This window comes from Natator depressus, chromosome 9 (genome assembly GCF_965152275.1).
Source record: "Natator depressus isolate rNatDep1 chromosome 9, rNatDep2.hap1, whole genome shotgun sequence".
Taxonomy (NCBI): Eukaryota; Metazoa; Chordata; order Testudines; family Cheloniidae; genus Natator; species Natator depressus.
This window is the reverse complement of record NC_134242.1, coordinates 79,040,600-79,063,931: the sequence shown is the minus strand read 5'-3', so window position 1 is coordinate 79,063,931 and position 23,332 is coordinate 79,040,600. Positions and strand designations below refer to the sequence as shown.

The 23,332-nt window shown below is 44.3% G+C and overlaps 1 protein-coding gene across 2 annotated transcripts in view; it reads right to left on the bottom strand.

The window, feature by feature from the left end:
- The window catches only part of LAS1L (LAS1 like ribosome biogenesis factor), a 47,935-nt gene that overhangs the window by 7,984 nt on the left and 16,619 nt on the right, over positions 1 to 23,332 (bottom strand). The window contains exons 8-12 of one of the 2 annotated variants that reach the window (XM_074962386.1): positions 11,916 to 12,001; positions 10,420 to 10,635; positions 9,450 to 9,588; positions 8,423 to 8,802; positions 5,199 to 5,346 (exon numbers count right to left, since the gene is read on the bottom strand). In XM_074962386.1, coding sequence (XP_074818487.1) covers positions 5,199 to 5,346; positions 8,423 to 8,802; positions 9,450 to 9,588; positions 10,420 to 10,635; positions 11,916 to 12,001 — 969 coding nt within the window. The remainder of the gene's footprint in view (positions 1 to 5,198; positions 5,347 to 8,422; positions 8,803 to 9,449; positions 9,589 to 10,419; positions 10,636 to 11,915; positions 12,002 to 23,332) is intronic. The other variant, XM_074962387.1, reaches the window with a different exon arrangement.

Sequence of the window (23,332 nt, the reverse complement as noted above, 5' to 3'; positions counted from 1 at the left end):
GTGACAATAACCAGATGCCTATCAGCTGTGGGAGTGGCTCCCACAGCAGTACTAAAAGCATGGACTTGGTGTCTGAGGGAGGCACTTTATGGTGATGAGTGTTTGTTCTTCCCCTCCTCCCCTCTTTCAAACAATGGAGGAGAGAACTGCTGCCTCTTGTGTTTGCTTCCAGCAACTTGGCAAAAAGCAAATCTCTGTTCACTTTCACTGTCCCTTAACCTTATGAGGTGTAGGAGTGACTGGGGAATGGGGCAGGGTGAAGAAGAGAGCATGAAGGGTGGGGAGAGATCCCCTCTCGTTTCCAGCAGCTCTGAAAGGAAGGGTGGAAAGCTGTCGAGACCTTCAATGCCCATTCCTCCCTCCCACAAGGAGGGGAGCAGAGACTTCCCGCTAAGGTGACCAGACAGCAAGTATGAAAAATCGGGACAGGGGGTGGAGGGTAATAGGCGCCTATACAAGAAAAAGCCCCAAATATCGGGACTGTCCCTATAAAATCGGGACATCTGGTCACCCTATTCCCCCCTGCATTTTGCAGTAGCTGGGTGTGGTCAGGAACGGAGAAAAAATAAACTCCTGGTTCATCTAGCAGACAGGAGGAATTCTAAACATATCGGACAACAAGAAGCAAAGGGCAACAAGAAAGACAGAGAACCCTATAGCAATGGCTCATGCCTGTTCTCCCTCATGCCCTCCCCAGCCATCAGGATGTACTGGGCTACTCCACTCTTCTGCAAGTCTTTTATATTAGCCTCCAGCTAGTAGATTTAGTCCATTAGCTAGCAAGTGTTTGGTAACTGTTTCAAACCCTATCTACAAAGATGTACTAAATCACCTGGAATGTGATTAAGATGTAGGGGAAGGAATGATCATAAGGCGCCCTGGTCACCTTGATCGATCGGTCTATCAGCCCTGACAGAGAGAGTGCCAATCACGTCTTTCGTGTTGTCCTAGCCATTCCTTCAGCCACCCACTGGTCAGGCTGTCAGTGGCACCGGATGCCCAATCCGCATAGCGCACTGCAGCCCAGAACCCCTGAGCGCAAGTGATCTACCAGCCTCAGCCTCCCAAATACCTGGGATTACAGGCACACGCCACAGCACCTGGTTATAGGGCTCCTTGATAACTTGACAAAAATTTCTTATCAAATAAGATACTCTCTGCACTGAGACCAAAGTTCTAAGGAATCAGCTTTCCATATTAGGGCCCCCTACTATTCCCACTGAGTTGGCTGGCAAGGCACTCTGAACTCAGATGCATCATAATCAAGCCCATAAAAATCGTAAACATTACTGAATTTTGCTAATGAAGGAAAACACTGTGCTACAGAGGCAGGGATTGTACATTTACAGCTAGCTACAGGCAAACTTTAATACAATCCAAGTTCCAGACATTTTAACCAATGGACTGATGAGTTTCTATACATGGGAATTCCTTCACATGTAGACCGCAAATGGCAGCGTCCCAGACAGCGGGATTGTAGGGTAGCTATTATTCCCTACACTTCAGAAAAGCTGTATCACCACCAATTCTGGGAAATATGTTTGGACTACAGTATGTCTATTATGCCTACTCGGGTTGAATCAAAGGGCATATTCTGCCTCTGGCATCTGGAATAACAAGTTGCAATCAAACCTGAGTAATGAATCACACCATTCTTTCATGCATTTGATTGCAGCCTCCATAAGCAGGAGTCTATACTGTATAGCAAAACCAAGAGTTTGTCTACATGACCCTGCAGTTTCGACTGGAGGGGGAGGGAGATGAACCTCAGCGTGCCCCATAGTGGTATGCTGTAACTCCCCCCTGTGGATGCCGCAGGCCTGAACTAAAAACTATGTAGTTCATGTTAATATAAATGATCTTCAAACAGAACTATGTTAATGTGAACCATGCACCTTTTAGTTCATGCCTGCAACAGCTACACGGGGGAGTTAAAATGCAGTGCTTTGGCACACATCGCAATTCATGCCCCAGTAGTCCAAATGTGGGGCCGTGTAGACAAGTCTTAAATCTACTGATGGGAAATGAGTGACCATTAAAGAACAAGCAACCAGTCTCCTATCAGAGCATTTGCTGTCAATTTGACAAATCTAAAGTTCTATCACAGCTCCCCATTCTGATGTCTTCTCTCATCAATCTAAATACTAGTTATATAGCTGGATGTTATATTCTTCAAGGTAAAGGCTCCCTACCCAGCAGTATCAATTTTGGGATACAGAGATTTAATTAAAAATAGATCTCTAAATTCCAATATTTACCCTACATGAAACATGTCCTGATGGTTAGAGTTCATGCCTTGGGTGACTTGGAAAACAAGCAGCAGGCTACAGGTCTGAGGGGTTGGAGATCTCCCTTTAAATGGAAGCGATCTCACTTTAATTACCAAACACACCAATATCTAATTTTACCCTGACCAATCAAGCAGCAACACAGTCCTTGGGGCTGACTAAGAGAAAAGTGTACTACGGTGGCTCCATTCAGGTGACCATCTGTGCTTACTGTCACAGAGACAAGGTGGGGGAGGCAATATCTTTTATTGGACCAACTTCTGTTGGTGAGAGAAAAGCATTCAAGCTTACACAGAGCTCTTCTTTGAGTTTCTATGACTTAGGCAGACTGATCTAATAATGGATAAATTGAGGAGTTCCAATTGGAAAATGGGGCTGTCACTCTCCAAGGGTTAACCTGATGCAACTCACAGCAAAATCGAAAGCCAGCTCAGAAAGGTCACCTAACACTACAGAAATATCTAATGAGCATGAATTATTCCATAGCAACTGTAAATTGCCATAGCTGCTTCTGTTACAGTAACCAAGTGAACAAAATGCCTTGAATTGCATGCAGAAAACCACAATCCACTTGGTCTCTTTACTGAGGGCTTCTTTTTGCCTGAGGTAAGAAGAACTTGTTTGTATGTTCCATAGCCTGAAAGACACCAACAATTGTTCTGTATCTTGTTCATTCTGTGGACCAATGATGTGCAAGAGACTTCACAGACCCTCTCACTCTCCCAACACCCCAATCCTGAAATATATGGATCTCACGTTTCCTTCTCCAGAACACTAGGACAGGCTTTACAGACCAGTTTGAGAACCATGGGTCTAAAAGTGTGGTAGCTATCACAAATGCAATGCGTAGGAATGCAGGAACTGCCATTTACTTATATTTTGTTTTCGAAGAAGAAAGAGTTTGTGTGCCCCTGTACTGCAATGTAAGAGACAAAACTGATTGGACAGTGAAACAGCCTTGCCAAGGCAGAGCTACTGGATTAACAGGGCAAATACCACAGCCAAGGTAAAAAAGTCTTAAAATGGAATTGCTAACTCCACATTAACCAGAGCGGTCCCATTCCCTAGAAGAAAAGACTCAGCTAAAGCTTCCTCCAATACTACCACCATCTCCAGCACATCCTGTCATTCTTCATTGAGGCTGGGTGCAACCCAGGGGGGGCCAGATCTTTGGCTAGTATAAATTGTGTAGTTTCTTTGAAGTCAATGGTGCTGTTTCAGTTTATATCAACTGAGAGTCTAATCCCTGATCTCTAACACAGCCACAACAGGTTTGAAAATTCAACTCCAAACATTCATCTCAGTGTGTGAAAAACCAATAGCTTCCCTGATGGGATACAGCAAAAACCCACCACTGCTGGTTTTCTTTTTTTTTCTTTTTTTTTTTTTTTAAAGAAGGACAGAGTATGGGGTGGGACATATGGGGGGGTGAAGATGGGACTGCCAGGAGCTGGTTTCCTCAGCAGGATAGTACTGAAACTGTGCATGTGACAATTAGATTCATCTCTCCACAGACATAAGTGCATTTAACTGTCCAACAGGTTAAAAAAACAACCACCCTGAGCTGCAAAAAGAGACAACAGACAGAAAACAGACAGATTCTCAGACAGAAAAAAAGAAAAAAGCTGCTTTTATAATGGCGGCAATTACAAAAAAAAAAAAAAAAAAAAATCTCTCAAAATTATTCTTGCTAGGAGAAGATATAGGAGACAAACATTAGTGTAGGGTAAGATTCCTCCATTCAGAAAATGACTGCCACTGCTTTCTAAAGATGCATAGTGAGATGCTGGATGAGATTCAAAGGGTGTGTATGTCACTGCCAGGCAAAGATAACTTTCGTCCCATTATACACAGCCCTGATTTTCTGAAGGTTTACAGAAGCACACACAAAGTCTCACAGGGAAAAAGCATGAAGAGAATAGCCATCAGGGATGCCTGACTCACGTGTGGTTAACCAGAGACTGGATAGCTGAGACTACTACATTGTTAATGAACTCATTCAGTAAACATTTTGTAATAGTCACACTGAGCACATTAAGTGAGATAAGTTTGTTTGCTCACACCAATTTCCAGGTATAATCATTTCTATGGTTATGTAAAAGCAGCACTATTCTATATTTCGACACATATTCTGCAGTTACTCATTTCCTGTAGCCCCCTGTGATAAGACTGATTTCTCTTTTAGTTCTTTCCACCAGAGTACCTCGAAGTGCTTTTATAAACACTTGTTCATTAAGTCTCAACACCTATTCCATGCAACATAGGCTAATATGGGAAAAATGATGCACAAAGAGGTTAAATGACCTGCCTATGACTAAGCAGTGAGTAAGTGCAAGAGCCAGGAACACAACCCAGGTCTCCTGGCTTCCAGTGCAGTGCTTAAGCCACAAGGCCATGCTTCTTTCCTTTAAAGGCATCCTGACCACATCACATCATAGAGTGGCTGTTCTGGTTACTTGGATTTTTAACTTAACTTGAGGGGTCTGGGTAGGAGGTAGCGATAGTAGGTGCTGGGACAGCGTGTTTTACCCAGTGACATCACTGAATGCATTTGCCAGTGTTTAAAATAGTACAATTTGGACTGCCACATTACCGTGTTAATTGATCTTGTCAAGGTAAAGGTCTCTATGCCCCTGCCCTTTTCCTGTGAGATTCAGCCACTTTGCTCAAAACAGACTTTTTTTTAAATTTTTTTTAAAGTAACCCTCTCTGGCCTCTTCCTGCATCCTCAGACTAGAGGTCAATGAAATGCTAGTGGAGAGAGAGAGAACAATTAAAAATTTCTCAAACTGCTACAGCTATTAACAGGAACAGCTGTCTCAGACTCTTCTTGTGGTGGTGCAGGGCTGAGCATAAACAACATGTACTTGTGGCATAATGGCAGAAACCCCCACCCATACCATTACTTACTTTGTACTGGGGGAGTTCCTTCCACCGTCTCTTGTCACTGGCTGATCAAGCATGGACATCATAGAATAACTATCCACCAATAGGCTATCAGGGTCATCTGTCTGACCTGGAAGTTTCCCAAGAGGAAAGTCTTTCCACTGCACTCCATCTGGGTGGGAAAATAACATTCATGGTACAAAACAAGTGTGCACTTTCTAAATAAACTTCAGAAAACAGTATGTGGGCTGTTCATACATTTCATAGCTCATGCAAGAATTGTGTAGCACACATTTGGGAATAACTTCTCCAAATTTTGATTCTGACTTCTGCCGCTTCTCCAAAGTGTAGCTTGTCCAAACATTTTGGGATACTCTGAGTTATTAAACCCCACAGATTCCAAAGCCAGAAAGGACCATTCTTGTCATCCAGTCTGACCTCCTGTATAGAACTTTTGGGCAATAGAACTTCCCCAAAATAATTCCTAGAGCAGATCTTGTAGAAAAATATCGAATCTTGATTTAAAAGTTGTCAGTGATGGAGAATCCACCACAACCCTTGGAAAACTGTTCCAATGGTTAATTACCCCACTTAAAAATTTACACCTTATTTCGAGTCAGAGTTTGTCTAGCTTCATCTTCCAACCACTGGATCGTGTTATGCCTTTCTCTGCTAGATTGAAGATCACATTATCAAATATTTGTTCCCCATGTTGCAGGTATTTATAGACTCTGATCAAGTCATCCTTTAGCATTCTTCTTCATTAAAAGTTTGAGCTCTTTGAATCGATCACAATAAGTTACAGTTTCTTATCTTTTAATAGTTCTTCTCTCAACTCTCCCGAATTTATCAACATCTTTCTTGAACTGTGGACACCAGAGCTGCACACAGCATCCAGAAGTGATTGCATCAGTGCCAAATACACAGGTAAAATAACCTCTCTGCTCCTACCTGAGATTCCCATTTATGCATCTAAGGAACATATTAGCCCCTTTAGCCTCAGCATCTCACTGATAATCACTTTCAGCTGATTATCCACCATGACCCTCAAATCTTCTTCATAGTCACGTTCTAGAGGAATTTCTTTTATTTAAATTTAGATTTTTTTTTTTTTAATATACTTGTGGCATTTGAAAACTAACAAAGCTGTTCATGTGTGTTAATTCCGAAAAGCACCTGATTTGGTTCCTAAAAAAGTCCAAGATCTAGTACACGGAAAGAGCCACTTGCACACATGTAAGACACTCCCCCATCTTAAGGAGCAGAAAGCTATATGTTTGCCACCAAGCAGTTTGCTCCTTTGGTTTCCATCCACAGTAACCTCTTTGCTGGTATCCCCATCAGCAAAGACAGGAGCGGGAGAGAGGAAATATATTTTTAACCAAGTGGGAGTTGGATAATTGGAACAAGATCACTTAAGATAAGGGGGATTCAAACCGGGATTTTTCAAAAAAGCATAAGGGAGTTTGACACCAATCTCACATTGAACTTAGGCCTCTTTAAAAATCCCAGCCTGAAAGTGTTAGCAAAATACAGTAGTAATTGAAAACAGGAACTTCCCCTACAGAATAGAAGGGAAGCAAGACAAAAGCTGGGGGAATAACCTGTAAAAAATCTTTTGCACATGACTGGCGAGGGTGGGAGGGAGAGAGAGATGTGAAAGAGGGAACACAGCAATAACTTGGAAAGTACACATTATCTTATCAACTGGTAGGTTCTTACAACAGTGATGGGCACAGTTGTATCTTCCCCACCACTTCCTACTCCTTTATTCAGTTTCTGATAGTCTACAGGCTGCACACTCTCACAGGAATTATCTGCCAACTTGGACAGCAGTAATGAGGCTGTTTGTTTGTACTTCATATTCAAAGTTCAGCAGACAATGCCAAATCCAAGTCATCTCCTACATTTCAAAAGCCAAGTCAAAGATAGGTGTGTCGCATATCATTGTTTGGAAAGCAAGGCTTCTCAAAACTTGTTTGCTTTCCTGATAAAGGGATGGCTGCTACTTTGGAGGGGGAGAACAGGAACCTGATCAATCTAAAAAAATAAGTGGTATTTCATGTTCCAAGTAAGAATGTTAGCCCAAAGGAGAATGGAGGTGGGGGGTGCAGGAAGAAGGGTAAAACAAAGCAACCTCACTTGTCTCAGGCTACTGGAAGTGGAACCAATATGGCAGAGCCATGTACGCAAACCAACCACAGCACTGAAAATGTTCTCTATTCCAGCCAGCCATAGAATGTGAACCGAATGTTTCCAACTCCTGCTTACCATGGAAAAGTTGCTCATTTCACTGTTACTTCATTCTCCCACTCACCTGAATATTCAGCTCCAGTGACCTAGCATCAATCTGATTAAGAGTAATTGCTTAGACAAACAAAAAATAATGTACTTAGGAAAAGTATCTGAGTGAACTGCCTTTCACATTGTTGCCCATGTCTCCTTTCATGCAGCTCCATATCTGAAATGCCTTCCCTGATCTGACTCACCAGTTCTTTCCTCCTCATCCCATCCCTCCACCAAAGTCTTCAACAAATCGTGCTTCTTCCATGAACCCTGTAAACCTTAAAATCCTCCTAGTCCCTCAAAAATAAGTGTTCAGTAGTAGTGGGAAGTAGTCTTATAACTAACAATGTGCTTGCTAAACTGCCCTAAACACAATAGTTTAATCTCCTAAGGGTTGTAAAACTTTGGTCTAATTCCAGTTGCTGGGTTTAGTGTGCGGGTACTGGGTGGTGTTGGTATTCATCCATTTGCGTGCTGGCTGTGTATATTGCAAGCTTCCTGGAGCATGGTACTTGTATGGAAAGCACTTTGCACATCACTGGAAATACATAAATTACATTTTTAATGAACTCTTGGTCTGATAAGGGGAGGCTTTCAGCATGTACTGCCAAAGTCCATGAAATGTTCATATTTTCTTTACTGCTCACTGCTAGCCCACACCCTTCTCCACCAACTAGGTGAAGTGGAATTTTAAGTACAGTGATATGAAAGTTAATGAAGCATTAACTGTGTGTACCTGTAAAAAGTAACCACAGCGTTATGGGAGCCACAAGAAGGGAGATGCCTATAAGTGGCAGGCTGTGAAAAAACAGTTTACACGGATTTAGCTTTAACATGGATTTGAAGTACGCTTCAGTCTTAACCAGGCTGAGAGGTTTGAGGGGCCACTGTGCGTTTCAATTTACATTTAGTGGTGACAAAGAGACCCAGGGCATCAGAGTAAGTCTTCAAATCACTTTTACCTGCACTGATCTGCCAGATGGACCCATGCAGCGCTGCCCTTTTCTCAGCAATAACCATCATGTTCTCAGCATGAAGAAGTTCCTCCAAAGGCGTTGGCTCAGCTTCCATCTCTTCTTCCTTAGCTTCCTCCTCCCCCTTGTCTTCTTCATCACCAAGACCACCCAGTACAGTTTCTCGCCTTTCCACCCTCTGCCCTTTGGCCTGACTCTCCTGTCTGGCCTTCCACTGTAAGCTCTCAATGGTGTAAATTGGCTGCCCACTGCTGTCTGAAGAGCCTGGACTGGAGAGAGAGTCTCCTTCTTGGGTGTAGATGGAGGAGAGATAGAGAAGGTTCTCCTGAGCATCTGAAGGCAAGGAAGGCTCCATGTCTGACAGGATCCTAGAAAGAGAAGGAGGGAACCAAAGCATTACAAGCAAGGAGAGACTCCAGGACAGAGGCTTATGGAATTGAGCAGCTCTTAAAAAGGGCTCTTCTAAACGAGCTCTCCCATGCCATTGGGATGGTGCGCATGACAGAGGTGGTAATCCTCCCAAGCTGAGTGGGGTCCTAGGTTACTCACTCTCCCTCTTTGCTTTCTTAAAGATTCTGATTTTTTTTTTCTTAATTTCCCCCCTAATGATTTTCATGAAACAGCACAGATTACAACCCTTATAAGATCTCACTACATTATTAACTTCAACCAGCCTTGTCATGATTCTTTGCCCATATTGCTTTTCCGATGCCTCAAATGTGGATTTTTTTTTTATCACCAATTTCTAGTTTCTCTACTCCACTCTTAATTTGTTTTTTGAAAGAGAGACCTGAAAAATTCTGCTGCTTTCTCTCTTGTAGCACCAGTGGAAAGAAGAGCAGAAACAATATAAGTTTAGCATACACCACAGGGTTTCCACAAGGGTGACAGCAGGTCAGTGAAGGAGTCCCAGCCACAACTGAACATACTTCTTTTCAGTGGCTCTGACCAGGTTGCACATGATCTGTTTCCTGTCCCCTCTTTCCTTTTTCAAAGAGACAAGGGTCACACTTACAGCTGCAGGAGGTGTGGGGTTGCCCAGCAGGGAGCTTCCAAACATTCATCAATGAGTTTTATCCACTGCAAGGAAACTCTACGGAGAAACAGCTTCCTTTTGTTTATCTGACTCTGTGAAGGGCGTCTCACTTTCCTTCCTTAAAAAACAAAACAAAAAACAAACAAACAAAAAAAACGATAAAGAAGAGAGGGGCCTCACAACATAAGAAACATGTTTATAACCAACCCTTTACATTTTTATAGTACCTTTCACCCTTAAGAGGCAGAGTTAACGTGCTTCACAGGCCATCATTCCAACCAGCTGTGGAATGCAGCTGCCTCTGGAGTGAAGCACAACATACCATGATTTGGCAGTTTCAGCAACTCTAAAAAGTTCAGGACAGGAAGTGAAAGACAACTCACCCAAAGGCAACATATGCTAAGTAGGAAGAACAAAATGAGAACAGCCATAGTGGGGTCTGGTCAGGACACTAAGAGTAACCCCAGGGTGTTGCAAAGGCAGCACTGTCTGACCTAGAGGTGGTCTGAGCACAGCACTGGAAGCCAGGGACTCCTAAGAACTGCTTATTATGAGAAGTCCAACTGGCATCTGTAGTAACACAAACTACTGGTTTAGGTTTTATGTATAAAACAGCACTTTAGCAGTGCAGTGCTTTCAACACCATGCTGGGGCATTGGTCCCTTACAGGAAAAATTACACCTTTCAAATCTTGATAAAACCCATAATGAAGTTTTGGAAATGATTTTTCCATATATTACGATGAACTAAAGGGTACCCAGAAAGTGCAAGTTAAAAATCATGAAAACTGAGATCTTGAAAGCCATAGGAAATTAATGTGACCAGTATAATTAGGATCCTGAATTTCTGACTTGAAAGTAGTACCATCTTCCCCCTTCCTTGCACTGGAACAGGAGAGGATTTTAAAGCCATCTTCATATAGAACCTAAAGAATTTCAGACTCACTCACTGGCTTTCGCTTTGGTGTTGGCAGTCAGAATCTCAGCAATCCAGTTGATCAGGTACTGAGGCCTGAGTTCTGAAGATTCAGAACATTGCTTCAGGTCAGCAAACATTTTCTCTAGCAGGGTCTGTGTAAAGTCTCGGGACTGGAGGCCCTTTACCAGAGGCTGCCAGTAGTAGTAAAATGTCTGAGGGATTTTGAAATCCAGCAACTCTTTATTTTCTATGGGAAAAAAACAAAAACACTACACTTAAATGGTAAAGTATTTTAAACATAACATCTGGTTTAGTGATAGCTCCAAAGTGAGTAGCATATACTGTATTAAGTGGCCCTATATTACTCCTGGCATCCCACTCTGAAGCAGTCAATCAGCAAAGACAGGAAAAAACAATGAATGGATAATTAGGTAATTAATACAATCTTTCAATGAAAGCAGAAAATATGAAGCCTGATCTAATCATGCTGTAAGCCACAGGAAAACCTCTCTGTTTTGCTAATGCTTTGCCATCATAAGCTCAACGCCCACAGAACTGAGAGCTAATCTATCTAAAAAGGTACTATAAAAAGGGTTAGTATAGGGTAAAGCAACATAGTATTGAGCAGCTCTGAAGAGCTCTACTACTGTAATATAATTACAGCAACATGCAGATAACCCCCTGGGAAACTCTGAGGTGGGGATTTTCAATTAGTCCCAAGAGAGTTAGTCACCCGATTTCCAATGACAATAGGGTTTGGGTGCCCAACACTCTTTAGACAGCATTTTAAAGGGGCCAATGTTCACGTCTCTCAGTTCAGTCTCTCTCAACCTGTGAGCAGCAACACGGAAGCAAGTCACAGCTAGAGGCAGTCATACAAGGGTAAGAATTATTTTTGACCAGTTCCAAATGGAAATTCCTGTGGTCTCCATGAAACCTGTAGCTATAGTGGATACAGAAAGAGAGTCACAATCAGACTTAGAAGGAAGCCTCCGCTTGCAACCACTTAACTGCAGCATTGACATGGAAGGTCTGCCTTCATGCATGTAGGAGTGGGTACATGAGAAGGTAGACATGAAAATAAAAGGGGCTCCAAAAAGATGGGGTAGGATTTACCAAAACTTGTCGTAGACAAAAGGGACACGAGAGTAGGCCTGGTGTAAGCACACAGCATGTTTCAATACAAATTACACTAATGCAAACTTAATTTTTCATCATAATGAGAAAACATATTAAGCCTAACTCACTGCCTTACCCTGGGGTGTGTTAATTTAAGGCAGGGATTGGCTTCCTTCTGCACGTGGCCTGCCAGGGTAAGTCCCCTTGTGGGCCAGGCCGGTTTGTTTACCAGCCGTGTCTGCAGGTTCAGCTGATCGCGGCTCCCACTAGCTGTGGTTCGCCGTTCCAGGTCAATGGGGGCTGCAGGAAGTGGCGCGGGCCGAGCGATGTGCTTACCCTGGCGGGCCGCATGCCAAAGGTTGCCGATCCCTGATTTAAGGGATTTCACATAAAGTCTGAGACACTAACCTTCACACTTGATATTTAAAGTCTCCAGTTGTTCCACAGTTGGGATGAGAGAGCCATCATCCAGAAGAGCTTCAGCCACCACCTCCCTATAACAAATAGAAATCCCCATTAGTCCCACCCGTACCTCACATTTCCAAAGCATCTCTTGTCCTGACCCCCAAAACACTTCACATGCTACATACACGGGATTCATTTCATTTGCTGCTGAAATGTGGTGGGACATGGCAGCTCCTTAATAGGCAGGATTTGACTTTAATCAACTAAGGTCATTAAATGTCGACCTCAGCTGACACCCTCAAATCAACAGAAAAAAAACCCCCAATCGATAAACAAGCGGCACAAATGCAGCCTCCCTCCCCCTTGCACCTGCAGGGATTGGTGTCACCAGCCCTGTGGCTGCGCAGGGAGCCCTCTGCAGCCCTGCCATCACAAACCTGCTCTCTCACACACCAGTTGGGAGTGCTGGGGCGGGGGTCTCTGCTCTGTTCCACCAGGACCCGCTCACTCAATTCCCATGACAGTGGAACAGCAGAGGGCTCCCTGCATGGCTGCAGGGCTGCTGACACACAATCCCTGCGGGCACAAGGTGCGAGGAGGCGGCTGCAGTCCTGGAGGGACAGAGCAGAGATCCCCAGCCAGGACTGTGAGGAGTACTCCAGCAGGAGACATTCAGTAGCGGGGTGGTCTCTCCCATAGTTGGGGGGTTAGCCAGGCCGATGACACCCAGTAGAAACTTCAATTAAAAATTGATTAAAATAAAAACGTAGTTCTGCCAAGCCTATTAATAGGCCCCAAAACACTATATGAGCTCTAGTCTGGGAGTTAAGATACCCACTGAAACGGGAGGGGAAACACAATCCTCCAAACCAGAATGTGACCAGGACACTACAGTTAACACTTGTACTCTGGTGGGGGGGGGGGGATCCCTAGGCACTGAGATTTCAAAAGCAGTGCAGGGGATTCAGCACGATGTTTTTCGTTAAAATGATTCTTTTCGATAATGCGTGGTAGAGGTCTAACAACCAGGATCTATAAGGACCACAAGCAGTCAGCCCTGTTAAGTCCCATCTGAAAGATGGCATCTCTGAACCTCTGGCAGAAAAGCATCCCCCTATCACCATGTTAAAGATACTAGTTCAAATGTCAGAAGACGGGCACTCCCTACTGCCATTTTCTGCAATACCTGGGATGTACTTTGATGTCTCCCATCCAAACATCAGCCATGGTTAGCATGGGAGATCTGGAGCTCACAGCCCAAGATGGCATGCAATTGCTAGTACAAGGGCTTGGTGCAACTGAAGTGGGAGACAGAGGAAAGTCATTTAAACTCTCTGGTTCAGATAGGTTGAGCTGGAGGTTGGCAGTGAGAAGCAGCAGTAGGTTCACGTATAAATTCCGACAGCCACTCATTATTTGAATAAGGGCTTCTGCTCAGTCCAGTGTTTGGTAATACACAAAGGACAGCATTAAAAATAACAGCACAAATATCAAACCAGCAATTTTCAAATGCAAAATGCTCAAGTGAGAGAAAATGGCATCTCTGCTTCTATTTGGTTTACAGAGGTAGAACCAGAGTTAAACAAGACATACTTTGTTACAGGATGTCTGTGGCTTTTATTGTCTGGGGGGGAAGGGGAGATCCCCAAACCCAAATCTGAACATCAAGACAAGTTAAATAGACCTGATCTAAGATTCTATAGACATGAGCCCAATTCAAAGGCCTCTGGGTGCTGGTAAAACATACACAAACACTACACCAAATTGCAGCAACTAAGTGATTCAGGGAGACCCCAGCTACTAGAAAGGCCATCCGTAAGGCCTGTGACTTGCCTTACAAAATAGGTTCTAATTTAGATGCCTCTCTTTTCTGGAATCTTTTCTAGGATAATTACTGTATTCCTAGATACAATGACTGTTCCTCACTGACTATTTAAGGTCACATCCATGGAGATGCAGGCTCAACCTTGTGATTACGCAAACAGGGATGACAAGCACAGCTGACTCAGGTCATTAGCACTGGAAACTAATTCTGCTTTTAATCTCTAGAGGCACCTTCCTGCCTTTCCACCACTGCACACATGTGGTCTATATGGACAGAACCATAGCAATGAACAGTACCCAGAGTCATGTAGGAATGCTAAATGACGTGTCTTCTTAGGTTGTATGGAGCACTAGAAGAGGTTACTGGACCCCGTTAGCCCTGGACTCTGCCACCTGGATTGCCAAAACCAGTGAACTAGTAAATTTGTCATTTTTAGACTCATTTCCTTCCTGCCTTCCCAGCAGTTTCTCTGTTTTCCTACAAACATGAGACCACTCCCACTACTGCATACCGATATCTTATTGCTCGTTGCCCACCTTACCACTTCTGACAATACAGTACCATCTTTCAGCTGATCAGTGCCATCACCTCCATGCCAGGCCTTCCCTACATTCCAGTGTAACCCTTTTCCCCTCCCTGAGGGTTCTCAGTCTGAGGGAATGGCAAGGAACAAACATCAGGTAGGAAGAGGGTCATGCTATGGGGGCAGGCTTGGATCCTCTCCATTAGTCCCAACATCACTTGCAGCTGGTGGCCAGACAGCTGCCTCCGTCCCTGGCACAATGGCCAGATAAATGCTAAGGGAGGCAGGGTAGGGGAAGGGGAGTGGAAAGTCTAAAAGAAACTTGCCATCAAAGAACTCCCATCCAAATTCTAGGTGCTTTTGACATACATATAAAACCAATACTAAATGGAGTTACAACAGTCATCCAAAGCAGTGGCGTTTCTCCGTTACCCACACCCTGCCACATCTCATCTAATCACCAGTCAGCAGGATTTAGTTCCCCACCACGCATCTCCATTCCAACTGCCTCAATTCCCTGCCAATGCCCAGACTGCACTGCTGTATGCCCAGGCCAGGCCAGCCACTTCAGATGGGGTGGGAGAACAGGTCAAGAAAGGGACCCTCACAGAGCATACACTACCAGTAGCTCTCTCATACAGAGGCAAACCAACCTCAAGCACCCCTGTTCATCCTAACTGGGCAGCGTGTCATAGGAAGAAGGCAACCTCTCAGGTAGGAAGGTCTGAGGCCACTTAGGGCTTCATCGGTTAAACACACCATTTTAAATTCCACCCATTTGTCAATACCCAGTCTCAGTAGACCCTGGAGCACAAGCCTAGTGTGCTGAGGGCAAGAAACTGTACTCATCAAGCAGCCTACCAACATTCCGCACTAGCTACAGGTTTCCATTACATTTAAGATCCAGTCCCAAATATGTTGCATTGCAATATTCAGTCTAGAGATGAGAAGACACCGATCATAGTTAAGGCTACATTTATGTCACTGTGGTCACAGAAGTCATGGAATCTGTGACTTCCAGAGACCTCTGTGACATTCTCTGCTTCAGCCCCAGGTGCTGCAGGACTCTGGAGCTGACAGCCAGTGGGACCCTGGCAGGGTTCCAGCGACAGCAGTGACAAGTGACAGGAAGCCCCCTGCAAAGTTCCAGCAACAGGTGACAGACTCCTGAGGGGCCCTCCTCAGGGTTCCAGCGACAGCCTCATGCGGGGGAAAGGGGGCGCCTCAGGTAAGCGGCTGGGGTGTCCCGTTTTCTCTGTGGGAAATATGGTCACCCTGCAGCTCCCAGCTGCCCTGGGTGGAGGGGAAACCCCACAGCTCCCAGACACCACAGTAGTGGGGGAAACCCTGGAACCACAGCAGCAAAAGTCACAGACAGGTCACGGCGTCCGTGAATTTTTGTTTACTGTCCGTGACCTGACCATGACTTTTACTAAAAATAACCATGACAAAATCTTAGCCTTAATCATAGCGCAAGTTCCATATCTAGGAGAGAACACAGCAACCTCACCCAATACCACTATTTGATCATCTGGAAACAGCTGGGAGTGAAACCAGACCCCAAGTCGTGGACTTTGGTCACAAACATTGATTGTACATCCCCAAAAGGGCTGAGAGAACCTGACCCAACTACTCTCCTTCCTTCCCCCAGTGATTGAGCTACAGCCAGTTTGCTCTCATCCATGGTCCAACAGTACCCAGACGCCAGGAAATGCATTTGGCTGCACTCTTCAGATCAGATGAGACAGCAATTTTAACCTGAGCATCACCAGCATACTGCAAATGCTTCAGCCTATGCCTCCTCACTAATTCTCTTCATATATGCACTGAATAAGAGGGGTGACACAGTAGATTCTTCCAATACCAAACACAAGAGTATCCTTGGAGCAGAATACACATTATCGCCAGTTCGCACCTTCTAGCCACCGGGAAATTAGCACATTTTCTAAGGGTTAACTATGAAAATGAAAGCAAAAATTTTCCCATTTTTAAAAAGTAAAATATCCGCAAAAATTCACAGGAAACTGTTGTTATGCCCCATCTTCCCAAGAAAGAGGGCTATGGTAGTCCTTTAAGAACTAGACTCTCTTTGCAGGCTTCCTGGAGGTGTTATCTCTACAGTACCTGTGGTACTAGTTAGAATTCCCTGGACTGACAGAGTATTTCTAAAAAAGAAAAGGAGTACTTGTGGCACCTTAGAGACTAACCAATTTATTTGAGCATGAGCTTTCGTGAGCTACAGCTCACTTCATCGGATGCATACTGTGGAAATTGCAGAAGACATTGTATACACAGACACCATGAAACAATACCTCCTCCCACCCCACTCTCCTGCTGGTAATAGAAACATGCACAACACAACACAGAGCAGTTCCAGTTGGCTCCTTGGGGCCTCTGTACGGTTAAGCAAGAGGGTACTTATCAGACCAATGGTATGCATCATAAAGCACTCCTCTTGTTCTCTCTGCTGCTTTTGCATCCAAATACCATTCTTTGCTCTCTCTTTGGTGTCAAAAGGCAATTGGCAGATTCATGGCAGAACTTCAAACTGGGAGCCACAAGCTGTAGGGAGCAGAGGTTCTATTTTTAATTTGTAATGCTTCGGTGGCTTATTGGCCATTCACTTGCAGTTTACAGACAATTCCAATTAAGGGAGGGAGGTTTGCATTCAGAAGAGGTGAGATCCATTGGCATTACCCAGTAGGAACCTATGCTATGCTATAGCATTGGTGTTGCTATATAAAGATCAATGGAAACAAGAATGTGACAGGGTCTTATTTTCATTTTTAATATAGTAAAGTACTACTGCTAATAAAAAAAGGCAAAAGACACAGGTAGGATTCTTTTATGGGAGATGCTTTTAATCACGCTTGACTCTCAAAGAAAGCCTGTGGGAGGAAGAGAAATGTCACTCCAGTCAGAGCATCATTTCCAGCTTCTGGAAATAGGTACAGCCTCCCCTTAACTATAAATATAACAGCCCATACTGTTCTTCACAAGTTTGTAGCTCTGGACTTAGTAATAAAAATAGAATGAGAGGAAGTGTGGTCTAATGGCCCAAGCATGGGACTGAAAGCCAGATGATCCCGAGTCCAAATCCGGGCTCTGCCCCTCTGACTTATCACATGGCCTCCATCAAGCAACTTCACTTCTCTGTACCTCAGTTTCCCTATCTGAAAGAGGGGTAGTTCTTGAACATGTTTGCTACGAGTCACAGCAAAGAAATTCCAGTAGAGTTTGTCCCTCCAGTGGTTCACCATTTCCCCAGCAAGCTCACCTGCTTAGTGCAGGCAAGAGCAATCCATTCGCACACAGCATTTCTGAGAACGTCGCGTATCTGTGCATAGTGGAACCTGTCCCATTTCATCAATCAGTTCCACAGGGCAGATGGATGAAAAGAAGTATGCTTCTATATTTTACAGGCCGACATGCATACATGCACCACGATTTTCAATTATAACTAATGACTTTTTGATGCCTCAGTTTGTAGATGCTCAGCTCGACACACATTGAAGGGGTCTGATTTTTCAGATAAGTGCTCAGTAGATTACTTTTACAGCACGTCTCTAATTGTGCCTCATAGCTGTGCATACATAAATTAACACAATATCCATCTTTACATCCAAGTTGCATTATGCTCCCTTCGGTTTGTTCAATGGTTTATTCCAGCGATTGTTTCCAACCGTTCTATTTTGCCCACACAGTGTAAGCAACAAAGGCCTAAATTCTCACACAACCATCTGCAGATACCAGGGCAGGAAATAAAACTGTCCCAGCATCCACTGCCTAGAGGCCAGGAGTTCATTATGATGGGCATCAAGCACTTTTGGCGGGCACGTGCTGACAGAAGTAAGAAGCCCATTTCATGTTTCTGTAGGATTGTGTTGTTGCTGGACTAGTAGCTTCCTTTTCTTGAGCCTTGCCCTGTAGGTTTCAGGCATGGGAGTGGACCAGAACAGGGTCCCAAAGGACATGGCTGTATGAAACAGTCATCTTCCCTACAGTGGGCTCCAAGATGGGAAGCAGGAGTTTGTTTAGGGACTCTCAGGACGGCAGACATGCGGGCACAGGGAGGAGAGATACACCAGTGGCTTTTGGTGCAAGCGTGAGACCTGCCAACTAGGCATGCTTTCACCTAGCATCCCTTTTTCAGGACTTTAGAAGAGGCAGCTGCCTCCCTACAGTTGCAGCCCTAGCCCTAACTAAACGAATACAGTCCTCTATCCCAGGGAATTTAGCGTGTGTGCACGCTTGCTTACTGACCACCCTCCACTGGGTGAAGTGTTTTTCAGAAAATACACATCCACTGTCCACCCCCAAATTTTTATTGCAAGATAAAAAAATCCACATCCTACATTGTTTTATTTTCAGTTAGCTGCTTTGTGCCCTGCATGTATCCTCTGTGGGAGCAGAGTACCAGGCACAGACAAGACCAGTTAAGCACCACTGCAACTGCTCTGGGGCCCGCACAGAATTGAGCAGTGAAGGACTGACAAGGGGTAGGGCTGGTGCTCTAAAGCTGCGAGAGCTGACACTGAAATATAGGTACAAGCACCATGCTGGGAGGACTAACCAAGCCTAGTACAGCTGCAGGGCTTGTAATTCCCATTGACCCTGGCACTAACCATTGAGTGGGGAGCAGAATTACGAGGAAACGTTACCAGCACATCCCTGTTATTTCAGGTAGCTTAAATTACAAAAAGCATTGCAAAAATGTAACAAAACCCCCAAAATCTGCCACATGGTGCAAGAGTAGGAGGGCCCTGTGTAAAACACAGTTTCACAGAGGGCGAAGGATGCATGAAAGTGCCACCAAATGCTGACTTAAAAAAAAAAATCAAATCAAATCAAATCTTGAAATTGACTAAAGTTACTTGTAAAATTCATTCTGTGCAAACTCTGTGTAATTCAATACTTTGCCATTTACACTGTGGTGATTTTTAAAAACAAAATAAAATTACAATTATGATTTACACAGGGCCCTATGCATGACAAGATCAGGTCTCAGGGCCCAGCATGCTAGGGAACCTGCCATTCTCCAGCTGATAGTCTGGGCTGGTTCAGGAAGGGAGCTTTGCTCTACGCTTTGTCTTCTCTGCTTCCTGTCTGCCATGACCAAAGCAAATGTGCAGCAACGCGCACACCAAGACTTTTCTCTCTGCCAACTCAACTCCTCCTTCCCCTGGAGGGAAGAAGAAAGTCAATTCATCTGACTCAATTCTTCCTTATTCAGGCCTCCAGTGTGGAGCAAGGAGAATAAAGAAATAGCCCTGCTCATCTTGCACTCCATGGGAAGAGGTTCTAGTGGCAGACACACTCACATTCTTCTCTGCTTGGGCAGTGCTCCCTTCCTCTAGGGGGAAAGAGGAACCCACCACCCCTCTCCCAGACTGAGAACAAAGATATAATGCCTGGAGTCCTCCCAGTCCCCTAGGCAAAAGGCTCCACTCCAGCAGCTGACATGCTGCATGTCAATGCTGATCCTAGAGTGTGCAGTTGCATAGGTCCCAATGTAGGAATGTGGCAAGCAGATGCTGGGTCACCCATTGGTGCCTCTCTCTATGTATCTAGGGCAGCTATGGGGCACAGAATTAATACTGTGTCAGCTGAAAGGCAACATGACTATGCGGAACTGGGAAAAAAGTTGTATGTGATGGCAGGGGTAGGGGCAAGGGATGCCCCTTCCCTCTCTCCCCCCTCCCCGCACACAAAAATGTTTGCTAGAAAATCCATCCAGAGGTTGTCTTGTCCTTGGGCCAGAGAAGTTACCTGTGCCCAAGCACGAATAAAAAGGAGGTTGGACTGAAGTCCAAAATTGTGAAACCAGCAGTTACAGGAAATAAATTTTCTTGGAGGCTTGGAGGAAAATATCAGAAAATGAAAACAAGTCTAAGGCAGTTTATTGCAATTGCGAAACCTCTCTCTAGCACCATCACCACTGCATGCTCCAGCTCTCTGTTGGTTTTACAAGTGGAGAATTGGTATTTTGCAATCCCATCCTCCAGAGGTGACTGCCATGAGCAAGAATTTCCTTACATAACAGTAACAGCCCAGTGCAGTGCAGTGCAGTGCAGCCAGATTCATGGTACCCCATGTGACCCCAGCGATCGGATTACCCCATGAAAGTACTTAGTAAAGAACTGGAACACAAGTCACAAGGTATAAATCTTGTTACATTAACAGACGCTCACTTCCCCCTTCTTTCTTCCTGCTTTCACAGTTTGGAGTCTTTGTTTTTCCAGAGAAAAAGCCCTAGTAATCATTACATAATGCAACAACAAAAACAGCTAAGTAATGGCATCCGATTACATTTTATTAATAAAGCTAGAGGGACACATTATTCAAGTACTTATTTTTAAGGGAGTGGAGTGTGGCGGCATGGCAGATCCTTCCCCCACTTTATAAAAACTCCTTTAGGTCATAGGCTATGTTCAAGCCCCATTCTCTGTCATCTAGTCACTGCGCCAAGTCACTGCCCTGAAACTCCAAGGGAGGCTCCCAGAGGTGAAATTTGAACAGTAAAAGGTGGAAGTGAAAGCTAGGCTAGACAGCTTTTATAGCTAACCATCTGGCCACAAGGTTTCCTCTCACCATTATCTAATCCTGCACAAACTCTCATGTCTTGGGCTCTCTTCCTACAACAACTGGTACCAATGACCTGGAGCAGAAAGGCTTTATATCCCTTTCCTGGTCTTTTGAGCCATCCAGTTCTCCACAAACCAAGGACACTGACTATCAAAATTTAAAACAATTAAATAAATTAACAGCAAGAGCTGACCAAAAAAAAAAAAAAAAATCTACTTTTTAGTTTTGTGGCAGTTTCTACAGATGTATCTTGTGAAGTAGCAGAGATATCATTCCAACTTCAAGCCTCATTCACACTCTGCCTGTTCTCTAAAGCAGTGGCTCTCAACCTTTCCAGACTACTGTACCCTTTTCAATAGTCTGATTTGTCTTGTGTACCTCCCAGTTTCACCTCACTTAAACTACTTACTTACAAAATCAGACATAAAAATACAAAAATGTAACTGCACACTACTGCTGAAAAATTGCTTACTTTCCTATTTTTACCAGATAATTATAAAATAAATCAACTGGAATATAACCATTGTACTTACATTTCACTGTATAGTATATACAGCAGTAGAAACAAGCCATTGTCTATATGAAATTTTAGTTTGCACTGACGTCGCTAGTGCTTTTTACTGTAAAACACTGTAAAACTAGGCAAATATCTAGATGAGCTGATGTACCCCCGGAAGACCTCTGAGTACCCCTGGTTGAGAATCACTGCTAGATGCTTACTGTATACCCTCAGCTACAGTATGAGGAGTGGCTGTAGTGACACCCATCAGCCACAGTAACCAAGAGCAACACAAAAACTTTCACTTGAATGTAAGTTAACTCCAAGAGGATTCTCTTTCATGCTTTCTTGCTCTATAGAACTCCAGCCTGGTACCCAGACCTGTATACAGCAGATACTTTAATTAAAAGGGCTACCTCATAAAATCCCATCCTACTCACTCCGTTTATTTTGCCCAGGTGCTAGCAAAGAGAAAGCACTGCTCAGATACTGAATTCAGCCAGAAACCCGAAGAGAATTCTTCCAAGCACCCACATTAAATATTCACAGCATGATACACACAATATGCTCAAAAAAAGGGAGTTTGCAACATAAATAATTTAGGGAAAACATTAGTGCAGCGCTGCTATGCCAATGGTGGAAAGCCAGCGCTGCAGAGCTCTGAGAGTGCTTAAGTCTGCAACCCTAAGGCCACCGATTCCTTAGCATTTCATCACCTCCGAACATTTTTAATTGGGCTGACACAAATTCACCTCTCCCGTAGCATATAATGATATTTGGTGTGTGACAGGGTTGGGCTGGATGGCTACAGGAGAGTAATAGAAGGCAGATATATTAGCCCCAGGCTAAGTAGGTCCCTTTTCCCTGGGTAGGGTAACAGGGAAGGTTCCAGATCAATCAGGAACCTTCTGGAGACAATTAAGACAGGCTGATTAGAACACCTGCAGCCAATCAATTAAGGCAGGCTAATCAGGGCACCTGGGTTTTAAAAAGGAGCTCACTTCAGTTTGTGGTGTGCGTGTGAGGAGCTGGGAGCAAGAGACACTAGGAGCTGAGAGTGAGAACGTGGACTGTTGGAGGACTGAGGAGTACAAACATTATCAGACACCAGGAGGAAGGTCCTATGGTGAGGATAAAGAAGGTATTGGGAGGAGGCCATGGGGAAGTAGCCCAGGGGGTTGTAGCTGTCGCACAGCTGTTCCAGGAGGCACTCTAGACAGCTGCATTCCACAGGCCCCTGGGTTGGAACCCGGAGTAGAGGGCGGGCCCGGGTTCCCCCCAAATCCTCCCAACTCCTGGTCAGACACAGGAGGAGTTGACCTGGACTGTGGGTTCAGAAAAACGGCCAAACTGAGGGCTGCCGTGAAGCTCCAAGGCTAGCAAATCCGCCAGTAAGCGCAAGACCCACCAAGGTAGACAGGAACTTTGTCACAGGTAGTATAAGTAGAGCAGCAGCTTCTAAAAGGCCATTCAGAGGCACAAACAGCTCCAAGCTGTCAAGTGAAATATTTTTGGAGAAGCCTAACTAATTAAGGACCAGACAACATTCTGGGTGCATTTGGAAATGCACTTCTGGGTACATTCAGTACTTGTACACACTCATACAGCATAGTGAGAACAGAGCAAAAGCTGAGAGAGGACATATCTGATGACACACCAAACCCAGAGCAGTGCTTCAGACAAGCTGCTAACTTATGATTTCAGGGTTTGTGGGGGCAAGGTTTTCACAGAAACAATCATGAAGGAATACTGCAAGATGGTTTACCATACCATCTTGCTCTTAATGGAACAAACATACCAGGCTATGTAATAGTCCTAACATGAAGAGAAGCTATACAGTGTAGGATTCTCCAGAGAAATGACACTCCCTTCAGTCAGAGCAATGATCATTCTCTCCTATATATTTGATTCCCAAAGGCTTTGCCCAAAATCTTGGACAGATGTGTTCAAACAGACAAGAGCATCGACAAGGTAGCATTAGGAAATCA